We start from the raw sequence: 14720 nt of genomic DNA on the forward strand, positions 1-14720 counted from the left end.
GTCCCATGTGGTATACACAGACACAGGAACAATCACCCACAAACAAACAGTGAGAACAACCTACCTTAATATGGCTCTCAATCAGAGGAAACGACACACACCTGCCTCTAATTGAGAACCATACCAGGCAAACCATTAACCCAACATAGAAAACACATAACATAGACTACCCACCCCAACTCACGCCCTGACCAATTAAACACATACAAAACAGGTCAGGAACGTGACACGACCGGTCTTGACGATGCATGGAAAAGCCAACAAGATGTATTCTACTCTGTGAAACATAGAATATTACAGTTCTTCAGGTCCCGTTGATAGGATAGTCTTGATTGGAGCTCACCCAGTTTGTTCTTTAGTGACTGTACGTTTGCCAACAGAACAGAGGGTAGAGGTGGTATCCACTGCAGCGCAATTTTCATCGTCGTCTCCCAAGGACACTGTGTACAGCAAAGAGTAAAAACAATCAAAGTGTCTATGTTGTCTATGTTACACACATAGACACTCAACCATGCAAATTGGCAGAGTAATTATTTATTTGGACACAAGACATTATAGTCTTTCTCTTATACAGACATCGTACACACTCTCACTAAATCACATCCAATATCATACACATCAACCTACTCAGATTTACTACACACATAATATCTTGTCTCAATTGTATAACATCTGTGGCATTGGCTCACAGGCAAATAGGCAAGGGAGTAAAACAAATATTGCTAGGACCTATTTCTTGAATTCTAAATCAGACATTTGAAAGCTCTAATTTTGACCGTCATAATACCTCTGATGGCAGTAACTTTACAAGCACTAATTATGGTCAATTTAGACTGAGAATAGTATCTAGTTATGGGAAGGGGTGAAATAAGTATAGCCAGTTATAATTGTAACGGTTTAGCAGATTATAAAAAAAGATCAGTCTTTACATGGCTAAAATAAATGGAATATAACATACAACATAAAACTGTTTACACGAAACGCACTATACATCCTTAGATGAAGATGCGTGGGAAAAGGAATGGGGTGGGGAGATAATTTTCTATCATGGACAAAGGAACTCAAAAGGTGTGATGATATTCATTAACAAAAATTTCGGTCTGAATGTGCAAATAGTCAGGAATGATTCGCAAGGAAGGTGGATCCAAAATTCTTCCTGAATCTTCAATACAGGAATGCTAACATAAATGAATTTGCAGAAACTCGTTACTGAAGATGGAGTCATCTATGATTCTTTGAATGATATTTTAAAAGAGGAAGCTAATTATTTTAGGCAGATGTTCTCTTTTCCGTCTCCTCCTCTCCCACTGAATGAAGATTACGTTAAGGAATTATTTCTAAATAATATAAATATAAATAAGAAAATTAACAAATATACAGAAAGATCAGTGTGAAGGCCTAATTACAGAGGAATAACTTTGAGGCTATTAAATCCTTTCAGTCTGGAAAAACCCCAGGGCTTGATGGCATACCGGTAGAGGTATATCAAGCCTTTTTTGATATACTAAAAGCTCCATTGTTAGATTGTTTTAGCTACTCCTATAGAAATGGTAGTCTGTCAGGGAGGTCTGATTTCTCTATTATCTATTATTAAAACAAGACCCAGATGGCAAATATAAAGACCCAGTCTATCTAAAAAAACTGGAGGCCCCTTACACTTCAATGTTGTGATGCAAAAGTACTAGTGAAATGGTAGGTATTGTTCATCCTGATCAGACAGGTTTGTTATATGGACGATACATTGGAGATAATATACAACAACTACTAGAAATAATAGAACATCATGAAACATCTAAGAAGCCAGGCCTGGTATTTATAGCGGATTTTGAAAAGGCATTTGATAAAGTAAGACTGGATTTTATTTATAAATGCCTGGATTTTTCAATTTCGGTAATTCTCTTATATAATGGGTAAAAATAATGTATAGCAACCCCAGGTGTAAAATAGTAAATAACAGCTACTTCTCAGAGTTTTGAATTGTCAAGAGGAGTTAAACAAGGGTGCCCGCTGTCACCATATCTATTCGTTATGGCCATCGAAATGCTAGCTATTAAAATCAGATCCAATTACAACATTTGAGGTGTAGAAATCCAAGGCTTAAAAACAAAAGGTCTCCATGTATGTCGATGACTCAAGTTTTGTATTAAGTTCGAATGCTAGATCCCTGCAATGTCTCATTGAAGATCTAGATAACTTTTCTGTACTCTCTGGGCTAAAACCTAATTATGATAAGTGTACAATATTACGTATTGGATCTTTTAAAAAACACAACTTTTACATTACCCTGCAGTTTATCTATAAAATGGGCTGATGGTGAAGTAGACATACTTGGTATTCATATCACATAAGATAAATAAGCTCTCCACAATGAATTTCAATAGAAAACTTGTAAAAATAGACAAGATCCTGCAACTATGGAGAGGAAAAAGGATGATTCGTTTTTCAAATCATATAAGCAAAAAATATTTTTCTTTATCTGGGACGCTAAACCAGACAAAAGATAACGTGCCTACCTATATAATGAATATGAATTGGGTGGGTTGAGATTATTAAATATAAAAGCACTAAACCTCTCTCTAAAAGCTTCACTTATTCAAAGGTTGTATTTGAACCCTAAATGGTTCTCAAGTAGATTACTAAGAAAAGCTCATCCATTGTTTAAAAATTGCCTTTTCTCATTTTCGATAAATTGAAAATTATACTTTTCTCAAAGTATCTCTCTTTTTCAAACAAGCATTGCAGAGCTGGCTACGATTTCAATTTCATCCCCCTGAAAAGAAAGAACAAATATTATGGCTGAACTCAAATGGGCTGGTTGATAAAATACCTGTATTTATGGGAAAGCTGTTTGAAAAGGGTATCTTGTTCTTAAATGATATTGTAAATTGGAATGGGAGAGTTATGTCCTTCATGGAGTTATCAGAATTGTACGGGAAGGTCTGCTCAATCCAAGAGTACAACCAATTGATTACAGCATTACCCCAAAAATTGAGGAGGCCTGTGGCAGCGGGAGGAGGTAAGGAACTGGTCTGTCTGCCCAATATAAAGGATAAAAACTGGCGGAGGAATAAAAATAGGAAAGTATATCAGTTTCATTTGAGGACCAGGATGTTGACAACTGTGCCATACAGATTGCAAATAGTTGGGAAGAGATTTTTGATGTACCGATTCCATGGTACAGGGTGTATGGGTTGATATATAAAACAACGGAAGATTCAAGACTTCGTGCTTTTCAGCTAAAATTGTTATATAGAATTCTTGCCACCAACAAAATGTTGGATATTTGGGGTATAAAATCATCGAAGCTCTGCAGATTTTGTTGTGAGGATACAGAATCAATAGACCATTTATTGGTATTGCCCTCAGGTAGTGTCACGATCGTGTGGAGGAGAGACGGACCAAGACGCAGCATGTGGAAAATAAGCCATCTTCTTTTATTATAGAAGAAGGCAAAACGAAACAAAACACTTACAAACTACCAAAACAATAAACGACCGTGAAGCTAATAAACGTAGTGCACACACACAGGCTACAAACGTTCAGACATAGACAATTCCCCACAACAAACTAAAGCCTATGGCTACCCTAAATATGGCTCCCAATCAGAGACAACAGAAACCAGCTGTCTCTAATTGGGAACCCATTCAGGCAACCATAGACTTTCCTAGACAACTACACACAACATAGACACTGCTAGACAACTATACTAAACATAAACCCAACTACTCTAAATAAACCCCCTAAACCTTACAATCACCCTGGACACTACAAAACCCACATAAATACCCATGTCACACCCTAACCTAACTAAAATAATAAAGAAAACAAAGAATACTAAGGCCAGGGCGTGACATAGCCCCCCCCTTAAGGTGCGAACTCCGGGCGCACCAGCACAAAGTCTAGGGGAGGGTCTGGGTGGGCATCTGACCACGGTGGTGGCTCAGGCTCAGGGCGAGGTCCCCACCCCACCATAGTCAATCCCAGCTTATATCTCCCCCTACAAATGACCACCCTCATATTACCCCCACTTAATCTTTTGGGTAACATCGACACAAGGGGCAGCACCGGGATAGAGGAATAGCTCAGGATAGAGAGGTAGCTCAGGATAGAGAGGTAGCTCAGGATAGAGGGGCAACTCCGGACTGAAAGGCAGCTCCGGACAGAGAGACAGCTCTGGACTGAGGGGCAGTTCTGAATAAATAGCCGCTCTGGGCTGAGGGACAGCTCATGACTGGCTGACGGCTCTGGACGCTCATGGCTGGCTGACGGCTCTGGACGCTCATGGCTGGCTGACGGCTCTGGACGCTCATGGCTGGCTGACGGCTCTGGACGCTCATGGCTGGCTGACGGCTCAGGACGCTCATGGCTGGCTGACGGCTCTGGCAGATCCTGTCTGGTTGGCGGCTCTGGCAGATCCTGTCTGGTTGGCGGCTCTGGCAGATCCTGTCTGGTTGGCGGCCCTGGCAGATCCTGTCTGGTTGGCGGCTCTGGCAGATCCTGTCTGGTTGGCGGCCCTGGCAGATCCTGTCTGGTTGGCGGCTCTGGCAGATCCTGTCTGGTTGGCGGCTCTGGCAGATCCTGTCTGGTTGGCGGGTCTGGCAGATCCTGACTGACAAATGGCTCTAGCGGCTCCTGACTGACTAACGGCTCTGACGGCTCGGGACAGACGGGCGGCTCTAATGGCTCGGGACAGACGGATGGCTCAGACGGCGCTGGGGAGACGGATGGCTCAGATGGCGCTGGGGAGACGGATGGCTCAGATGGCGCTGGGGAGACGGATGGCTCAGATGGCGCTGCGGAGACGGATGGCTCAGATGGCGCTGCGGAGACGGATGGCTCAGACTGATCCTGTCTGGCGGAAGGCTTTGGCTGCTCCTGTCTGGCGGAAGGCTCTGTAGGCTCATGGCAGACGGGCAGTTCATGCGGCGCTTGGCAGACGGACAGTTCAGGCGCCGTTGGGCAGACGGCAGACTCTGGCCGGCTGAGACGCACTGTAGGCCTGGTGCGTGGTGCCGGAACTGGAGGTACCGGGCTAAGGACACGCACCTTCAGGCTAGTGCGGGGAACAACAACAGGGCACACTGAGTTCTCAAGGCGCACTATATGCCTGGTGCGTGGTACCGGACTGAGGGCACGCACCTCAGGACGAGTGCGGGGAGAAATAACAGTGTGTACAGGACTCAGGAGACGCACAGGTGGCTTAGTGCGTGGTGCCGGAACTGGAGGCACTGGGCTGGAGACACGCACCATAGGGAGAGTGCGTGGAGGAGGAACAGGGCTCTGAAAACGCACTGGAAGCCTGGTGCGTGGTGTAGGCACTGGTGGTACTAGGCTGGGGCGGGGAGGTAGCGCCGGAAATACCGGACCGTGCAGGCGTATTGGCTCCCTTGAGCACTGAGCCTGCCCAACCTTACCTGGCTGAATGCTCCCCGTCGCCCGACCAGTGCGGGGAGGTGGAATAACCCGCACCGGGCTATGTAGGCGAACCGGGGACACCATGCGTAAGGCTGGTGCCATGTAAGCCGGCCCAAGGAGACGTACTGGTGGCCAGATATGTAGGGCCGGCTTCATGACATTTGGCTCAATGCCCAATCTAGCCCTACCAGTGCGGGGAGGTGGAATAACCCGCACTGGGCTATGCACCCGTACAGGAGACACCGTGCGCTCTACTGCGTAACACGGCGTCTGCCCGTACTCCCGCTCTCCACGGTTAGCCTGGGAAGTGGGCGCAGGTCTCCTACCTGCCCTTGGCCCACTACCTCTTAGCCCCCCCCCCAAGAAATTGTTGGGTAGTACTCACGGGCTTTTCAGGCTTCCAGCCACGTCTCCTTGCTGCCTCCTCATATCTCCGCCTCTCTGCCTTCGCTGCCTCCAGCTCAGCTTTAGGGCGGCGATATTCTCCTGGTTGAGCCCATGGTCCCTTTCCATCCAATATTTCCTCCCATGTCCATGAGTCCTGGTTACTTTGCCGCTGTTGTTGGTTCCGCTCATGCTGCTTGATCCAATGTTGGTGGGGAATTCTGTCACGATCGTGTGGAGGAGAGACGGACCAAGACGCAGCATGTGGAAAATAAGCCATCTTCTTTTATTATAGAAGAAGGCAAAACGAAACAAAACACTTACAAACTACCAAAACAATAAACGACCGTGAAGCTAATAAACGTAGTGCACACACACACAGGCTACAAACGTTCAGACATAGACAATTCCCCACAACAAACTAAAGCCTATGGCTACCCTAAATATGGCTCCCAATCAGAGACAACAGAAACCAGCTGTCTCTAATTGGGAACCCATTCAGGCAACCATAGACTTTCCTAGACAACTACACACAACATAGACACTGCTAGACAACTATACTAAACATAAACCCAACTACTCTAAATAAACCCCCTAAACCTTACAATCACCCTGGACACTACAAAACCCACATAAATACCCATGTCACACCCTGACCTAACTAAAATAATAAAGAAAACAAAGAATACTAAGGCCAGGGCGTGACAGGTAGCCTGTTTCTGGTCTCAGGTTCAGGAATGGCTGAAAATGCATTGCATTGATCTAAAATTGACCCAAGAAATAGGTCAATTTTACTGTTAGGACTGTTAGGAGATCTGGAGAGACCGGGTCAGTCAATTACTAATATATTAATACTCTTAGTAAAAGTATTTATCTTCAACTCACAATCTGTGGATTCTATTTTATTAGATAGATTGAGAAAAGTGGGAGTGGAGTTGCTGTGCGGGAGATAGAATGGTCAAAGATAAAAAATAAAAGTAAAAATAAAACATAATTAAAGTATGTTTGAATGACACTGAGGGGCAGTGATTTTACAACTAATGCCGGTTTGCCTGAGGCTGATGCCGTGCAGGTGTTTGTACACGCATATACACACTCTCATGCAAATAAACACATACAAGAACACACACATACATGTAATAGTGCCAGACATGCACACAAACATATACAGTTGGCATTGCTGTTATGATTTCAGTTGTCCTTGATGTCCTTTGTTTTAATAAAAAAAAAATGTTTAGTATTGTTTGTTGATTTCTTCTGTTTTTTTCTTTTTTCTCTTTAGTTCATTCTTTTGGTTGTTGGTGCATTGGGGGATTCTTCTTCTTCTTCTTGGGGTGGGGACTGTAGGAGGGGTCTCGAATGGTTGAGGGACCATCATCCAACAGAGCTAAATGTTATGATATCTCTCATCTTTGTGTGTGTGTGTGTGTGTGCGCGCAGCACCACCAGTTCCACGACCAGCTCGTGCGACACAGACTTCTCCAAGGAGGACGAACAGCGACTGAAAGACTACGTGCAGCAGCTAAAGAATGACCGTGCGGCAGTCAAGCTGACCATGCTGGAGCTAGAGAGCGTTCACGTCGACCCCCTCAGCCTTGAGGTCAAGCCCCGGGGAGATACGCACCGTCTGGACCTGGAGAACGCTGTGCTGATGCAGGAGCTCATGGCCATGAAGGTGAGGGAGAGGGAGGGAGCGCGGGGAGAGGAGAGTGGGAGGGAGAGCATACACACGGGCCTTTTCATGCAATTCTACTCATTTTGCCATGTGGTGGAGAGACATTTTTGCAGTTCTTAATATATCTGAGTGAGAGTGGGGGCACCCCCGGTTGTTAATTCAACCACAATTACTACAAGTTCAGATAGCTGGCCGCTAGACTAACTTACCGATCTAAAAAAAAAAAATGGATATGGGCTAATTGAGTCACTGTCTGTAACCAGGTTTCCATCAAACCTTTTTACGCGAGTAAAGTACATGTCAGATAAATAATGTCACAACAGACCTGTTGGAAACCGTGTCTGTATACTTTCCAAATGTCGACAAAACAAAATACACTAGACGAGGTGGGATCTTTTTGTGTCAATAAAATTAATTATGTGAGAAATATCGATATAATAACCATCATATCGAAGTAAACTTGGAGTCACGTGACGGTATGTTGTGTGATCCTCCCACCACGACTTGGGAAAGCATGCAGTTTATTAGGCTACAGATGAAATGAGTTATGATGAACTTCACAGGTGGTGAAAATGCACGGTAATGAGCTGTGATGTTTGGTATACTCAGTGTCTATCCTTCTTTCCTCCCTCTCTTTTTCCCTTTCTTCCATATGGTTACAGCACCCCTTGATAAGAATAACTTGTAGCTTGTTTATATTAGCTTGTTAACCCTTCCTCCCCCCTCAGGAGGAGATGGCGGAGCTGAAGGCCCAGCTCTACCTGCTGGAGAAGGAGAAGAAGGCGGTGGAGCTGCGGCTGAGCACGCGGGAGGCCCAGGAGCAGGCCTACCTGGTGCACATCGAGCACCTCAAGGCCGAGGTGGAGGAGCAGCAGGAGCAGCGCAGGAGATCCCTCAGCTCCACTGGGAGTAGTAGTAAAGACAAGAGCCAAGCCGCTAAGGTGTGTGGACAACACACACGCATACACACACACTTGGCCCAAACACCCCCCCCCCCCAAACATTGGCCTCTAAGATGTATACTGGCCGCATAGCAGGGGCAAGTGCCAGGGTGAGGGTGCACCCACATTTACGCCCTCTAAATTCTCCAACCCGAAAAGAGACCTCGTCCACCTATGGAAACACAAGCCCCAGACCCAACAGGTCTACCACAAAGCGGGGTTCAGGCTTGAATTGAGATTGAGGCCTGTATACAGTGTGTCTCTCTCCTGTACGCAGCAGCATTCACTCTGAACCAGTCAGTCACATGAATCAATGAAGAGGCTGGAGGCTGAGTCACAGCTCTGTCCAGTCCCTTCTCTCTCTCCTCTCTTTGGAGTCTCTCTCTCTTTGTCTCTCTCTCAATCTCCTCTCGTTGGAGTGTATCTCTCCCCCATTTCCCTCTCTCTCCTTCCTCTGTCTTGTTGCCCCCATTCTTCCTCCTCCATCTCCCTCACACCTTGTCAGCCTGTATATATATTTGGCTCCTGGAATGAGTGCTTCTTTTCTGAGCCCCCATACACAACAGTCCTAAAGCTGAGAGGGCCTGTCACTCTGAAAGGTTGGCAGTTGCACACTAGTGCTCCCCTTAGTGAAAGTCTCCTTTGTGAGAAAGAAGTCTCTACTTCAGACTTTCTCAGTCTGTTGGGGGTTTCCTCTGGGGAGCTGTCTGTCTGTACTCTGAGATGTGGCCCTAGAGAAGGGGCCACTGTGTGTCTGTGAGAGTACAACAAATAAACCTGGAGATGGGGGGAGAGTACAAGAATGGACTTAAGAGTATTGAGAGTGAGGAAAAGTGGAAGAAGGGGGGAGAGAAAAGACTATGGTGAGTACAAGAAAGGAAAAGAAAGGAGGAAGGAAGGCAAATGGAGGTGAAGTCTGAGAGTGAGATACTGTACTGCATAAGAGGAGAAGAAACTGAGAGAATGGGAAGAGAAAGTAGACGAATTAGGACTTCCAGAGTCCCAAGTGCAATTCTAAACTATCAAATACTTTTTTACCTGAACTCCAAGAGGTCTGGGAGGTCAATTAGATATCAGAGCACTAAGCCCCTCACACCATCCATAGTCTTTTCTGCCCATTTCTTTAATACATATAGACAGAGATCAATTGTGTATTTATTTGTGTGTGTGTGCCAGGATTAAGAAAGGGAATAGAATAGAGGTGTGCTTCTCTCTGATCACAGCCTTGAGCTTCCAATGCTTGTGGCACTACATTAGCCTTGTAATCCACTGGATACGATAACAGTGCCCTTCCATGTCCCCCGGCTGGGACAGGGATTACGTGAACACACACATGCACTTCACATCTCTTGGCATGCACACAACATTCCAACACACACCCTTACAGCTTTACGTGCAGACACACATACACACACTACCTTAAAGCTCGAGCCCCCCCCTTCTCTCCCTGCTATCAATAAGGCTTACTCCTCGGTTGCTAGGAGCAGCCAGCGTTGATCGTGCCAATCAAAGGGCCATCTGTAAATGCAGGTGCTTTTCAGAGTGAAAGACAGAGCAGCCACTATTATTGCCTTTCTCCCCCCCTCTGCTTTCAAACCAGCTACCTTTTATATCTACAGACCAATTCTTATTGTTAGGGTCTAGAAATGGCCTGTTTGATTGCACATCACACACTGGGGTAGACTCTAATAGTCACACATACCTCCCGCTGTGGGGGAGTGTATAGGCATGCATGCTCTCTCTCACTCTCACTCACACACGCTATGTTAGATCATTCCGCTCTGTCAGAGCCCATGATCAGAGCCATTCATCACCTGGAGCGGTGGATGTTTGTGACACACACACACTGCAAGCCTAATCAAGCAAAATGCACACAGCACAAAGGTTATTACCCAACACGCGTGTGCGCGCTCGCGCTCACACACACACACACACACAACACTAACCAGCATCTCCCAGTATCTTCCCCTCCTCCCTTGTCTCTTCCTATATCCATTTCCCCACTACCTTAATGGAAGCCATGTTCCAATCTCCATCAACAGCCCTGTAATCAAATCAGGATAGCAGGATAGCAGGCCCTGAATGTATGACAGCATACCTGTAACTCGATAAGTCATTTAGCATGCTCAATGAATAGTCTGACATGCTTGTCCAGTGTGAGTCGAGCTGTATTGTTCTGTAGTCCAAGTGTAAGGCAATACACAGGGATATGTGGTTGAAGCATTGACTATATGAATGGACAAAGCCATTGAAGACGTCACACCATGTTTGAAGTCTCAAGGGGAGTTATGTAGACATAACATGCACAATTTGAGCTAGTCCAGGAAGTGACATTGCAGGCTAGTTCAGTGCTGCCCCCTCTTATTGAGTATCTCAAGTTGAAAGCTGGCCGGTGTACTGCAGGCTGCCATTAGCTGTTAAATTATCCTTATTACTTTTGTGTGCTATTTTAAAGTAATAGTTTCAAGGACATACATCTGGTGTATTAGAAGCAATTATTGGTACCATGATTGTCTTCTAATTTTTTTTAAATTTACACTAATATTGACCACGAAGATTGCCATTTTCCTATTCATTATAATGGGGGACCCTGCTTTCTGGAAACAACAGCCTGCAGTACACTGGAAGGCTTTGAACTTCATGGTTTCAATGAGAGGGGGCAGTCGTTCTCCCCTGGGTTGGTGGTAGTGCTGCCACCTATAAGACCAGTCTTTTTACTGAATGTGACAGCTTGAGGAAAAAGTTGCCCCTAACCACAGATCTAGAATCAGATTACCTTCTCCAAATCACATAGCCACAGGAAGTAGAGGCGTTGAATGTGTTGCAGCACCCCCTGACAAATTTAAATAATATTTCCTAAATTATATAATTACTCCTGTCTGAACACTACCTTAATTTGGGCAGTACACTTGCCAAATATTGAATGGCTTGTTGTGTTGTGGCAACAGAAATATTATCCATAGAACCCAGCTAGCACATAACGTTCTGACAGTGGTGTAAAGTACTTAAGTCAAAATATTTTAAAGTACTACTTTAGTAATATTTGTACTTTACTATTCATATTTTTACAGCTTTTACTTTTACTTCACTACATTCCTGAAGAAAATATTGAACTTTTTACTCCATACATTTTCCCTGACAACCAAAAGTACTCGTTACATTTTGAATGCTTAGCAGGACAGAATAATTGTCAATTTCACTCACTTATCAAGCTAACACTTGGTCATCTCTACTGCCTCTGGGCTGGCATACTCACTAAATACAAATGCATCTTTTGTAAATAATGTCATAGTGTTGAAGTGTGCCCATGGCTATCCGTACATTTTAAAAACAAGATAATTGTTAATATTTTGCTTAATATAAGGAATTTTTTATACTAAAGTATATTTTAGCAATTACATTTAATATTGATACTTAAGTATATTTAAAACCAAATACTTTTAGACTTTTACTCAAGTAGTATTTTACTGGCTGACTTTTACTTGAGTAACTTTCTATTAAGGTATCTATACTTTTACTCAAGTATCACAATTGGATACTTTTTCCACCACTGTGTTCTGAGACCCATATGTTTCTTAGAGCTTGCTAAAAGCGTGGTTGTCCTATGGCCATTTTGCATAAAACTTTCCCATAACATTTTATACAGGTTTCTCATGGTTATTTTTAAAGTTCTCAGAACGTTCAAAGAATGTTGAGAAACAACGTTCTTCTGTAATTCCAGTACTTCAGCATTATGTTTCCTCATGGTTCAATTTCAAGTCCTGTTCTCAAAACATTAAGAAAACTTTCCATAAAAACCACAGGAAAACATTGGTAACGTTCAAAGAACGTTCTAAGAATGTTATTTAAAAATGTATATATATTCTGTTCTCAGCGTCAACAAAACTCATGGGTATGCTCAAAATGGTTGTCAGTTCTGACTTGAATGGGCACTTTCGTTCTATGGATTCTATTTATCTTTGCGCTGTCAGTGAATGGCTAAAGGCCTTATGCAAATATCTAAATACAATCGCTGGAAATACGTTTGGAAAGCAAATTCCTACTGCTGAAAAGAGAAACTCATTTGTCAGTAAAAACAACCGTTTTTGTCTCTCACAACAACTCTGAAGAACAGCACTGTTTTTAAGTAACTATCTTGAGACCATCACTGGTACGGTGAGAAGCCTAGGCTACGCATATTCATGCTGTCTTCATAATTGGGTGAGTCAGTGCCACTGGAAAGTTGATTTTGTAGCCTTCTGTTACCTATAATATTGTTGTACAATCTGTGTCTCCTTTATTTTTATTGGACCTGGGCCAGGTCAAGACCAAGGCCCGGTTTCCCAAAAGCATCTTAAGGCTAAGTTAATGACAATGAATGCTTTTTGGAAATCGGGCCGAGGTTGTTTTTTTTAATCTGTTTGACAGTGTCAAGAGTAGCCACTCATTTTGGTCCTTTGCGTAGTGTAAAAAATATTCAGATAATGTCTCCTCTCATGTAGGCCTAAATTACGTAGAATTGCATGAAATGTGTTTATAAAAGGACACATTTTTCCAAACCCTGCTAAGACCCTCCCCGTGTGTAAATTGTAAAAACGCTTCTGCTGAACTGTATGCCATTAGGCAAATGCGATGATGGAATGTGTTATTATAAAGGGATTTTTGTTAACTTAATCACTGTAAAGCGCGGATCAGTGTCCAAAACATGTACGCACAACAGTGTTTTAGAATATTGTCCCGTTGGCTTTCATAATTTTGCAATTCTCAGCACGGATCAAGCAATTTCTCCAACTGTCAATACATTCAAATGAATAGAGGACGTGTACACAGAATGCGTTGGTTGGGATTGTGCGGTCAGGCTGTGCATCCCCCGCGGATGGTTATGGGGGTGATAAAGGCCATAATTAATACCTGTGAAGCTACTGATACCTCTCATGAAGTCACCAAACATGTTCCTAGCGCCATAAAATACTGCCATGAATTAACATGGACTGTCAATGCAATTTTTTTCTAAGGCGTCAAACTGCTGACGCGTTCACGTTATGTAGACATAGTATTCACGTTGTGTTCCCGTCGCGTCAGTTTGCTTGTATGTTTATTATGAATTATCTTACCATGAACGCCTTAAAAATGTTTACGTGTTACGCGTCACGTGTTAGTTTAAGTGTCTGTTTAGTTTATTATTAAAGATCTCACCATGATGTCACTTTACAAACGTCTTGATTTTGTAAAAAAAATAAAATAATTGCCAGAGTAATGTAATCAATTTCATTTGTCGATTTATCTAAAATAGACCTATCACCTTAATACAAAAATGATTAGGCTAGTTGATATCGCAGCCAGCCACCATTACTGTGTAGATATGCCTATTTCTCACATCAATACAGACACAAGGGCTTCTTTGTTGGAGGTAGCCCTATTGAGAAATAAGAGGTAGCCTAGGTCTCTAGTGGCGCATTCAAAACAACTCGGAAGTCGGCAAACTCTGACTTTAGTGCGTTCAAGACAACTGGGAACTCTGGGATTTTTTTTGTTTGTTTTGAAAGGTCATCCAACTCAGAATTCCAATTCAGAAACTCTGGCATCTTTCTCTGACCTGAAAATCACTGATGTCGTGATTTGATCAAATTTTTCCCCCACTTCCCACTTTACCGGATTAACAGACACAATCACTGTCACCATGCAATCCTTAGGCTATACATTTCTGTGGAGATGTCTTATGGTTAAAAGCAGGGTTTCGAATTGAGGGGGTTTGTGAGGATTTACTGTTGGCCTAACCCTTGTTATAGAGACGGGCAAAAAGCATATGCTACTACTTGTTTGCTTAGCCATAGGAAAAGCAATGGTTCAGATTATATAAAGCGATCGAGGCAGTAACAATGATTCACTCCACAATTATTTCCATATAGTCTACTAGCCTATCGAAGGTCTTGCTCAGCCTAAACATCACAGGAAAATGTGGTTGTTTTATTAAATACTCTGCCATTTAGAGCCATGCCTACCACAAAATACCAAATCGTTGGTATGGGTCTATGCATAGACCAAACAGTTTAACAGATAAAAACATGTATTATTCAGGAGAATCCCATTGAATCAGGCTATTAATTTCAGTGTAGTTGCGTTCTTATACATATCCTTAGACTAAATGGAACCAAAACACCCCAGCCTGTTTTGATCACAGATCATTATGAAGCCTGAACATTTCAGCTGTTTGTCATTGATTTAGCCCACAATCGCCTACACATTTGAATTAATGAAGACCTATATTTAATCTGGATTTGACAAACAAAAGCCTGACTAGGATCCTGACTTTGCCACACGTCATA

At 43.3% G+C, this 14720-nt stretch overlaps 1 protein-coding gene across 1 annotated transcript in view; it reads left to right on the forward strand.

Annotated features, from left to right (window-relative positions):
- LOC120021001 (colorectal mutant cancer protein-like) overlaps positions 1–14720 on the forward strand; it is a 154929-nt gene that overhangs the window by 122728 nt on the left and 17481 nt on the right. The window contains exons 24-25 of the mRNA XM_038964665.1: positions 7240–7474; positions 8203–8415. Coding sequence (XP_038820593.1) covers positions 7240–7474; positions 8203–8415 — 448 coding nt within the window. The remainder of the gene's footprint in view (positions 1–7239; positions 7475–8202; positions 8416–14720) is intronic.

This window comes from Salvelinus namaycush, chromosome 26, assembly GCF_016432855.1.
Source record: "Salvelinus namaycush isolate Seneca chromosome 26, SaNama_1.0, whole genome shotgun sequence".
NCBI lineage: Eukaryota > Metazoa > Chordata > Actinopteri > Salmoniformes > Salmonidae > Salvelinus > Salvelinus namaycush.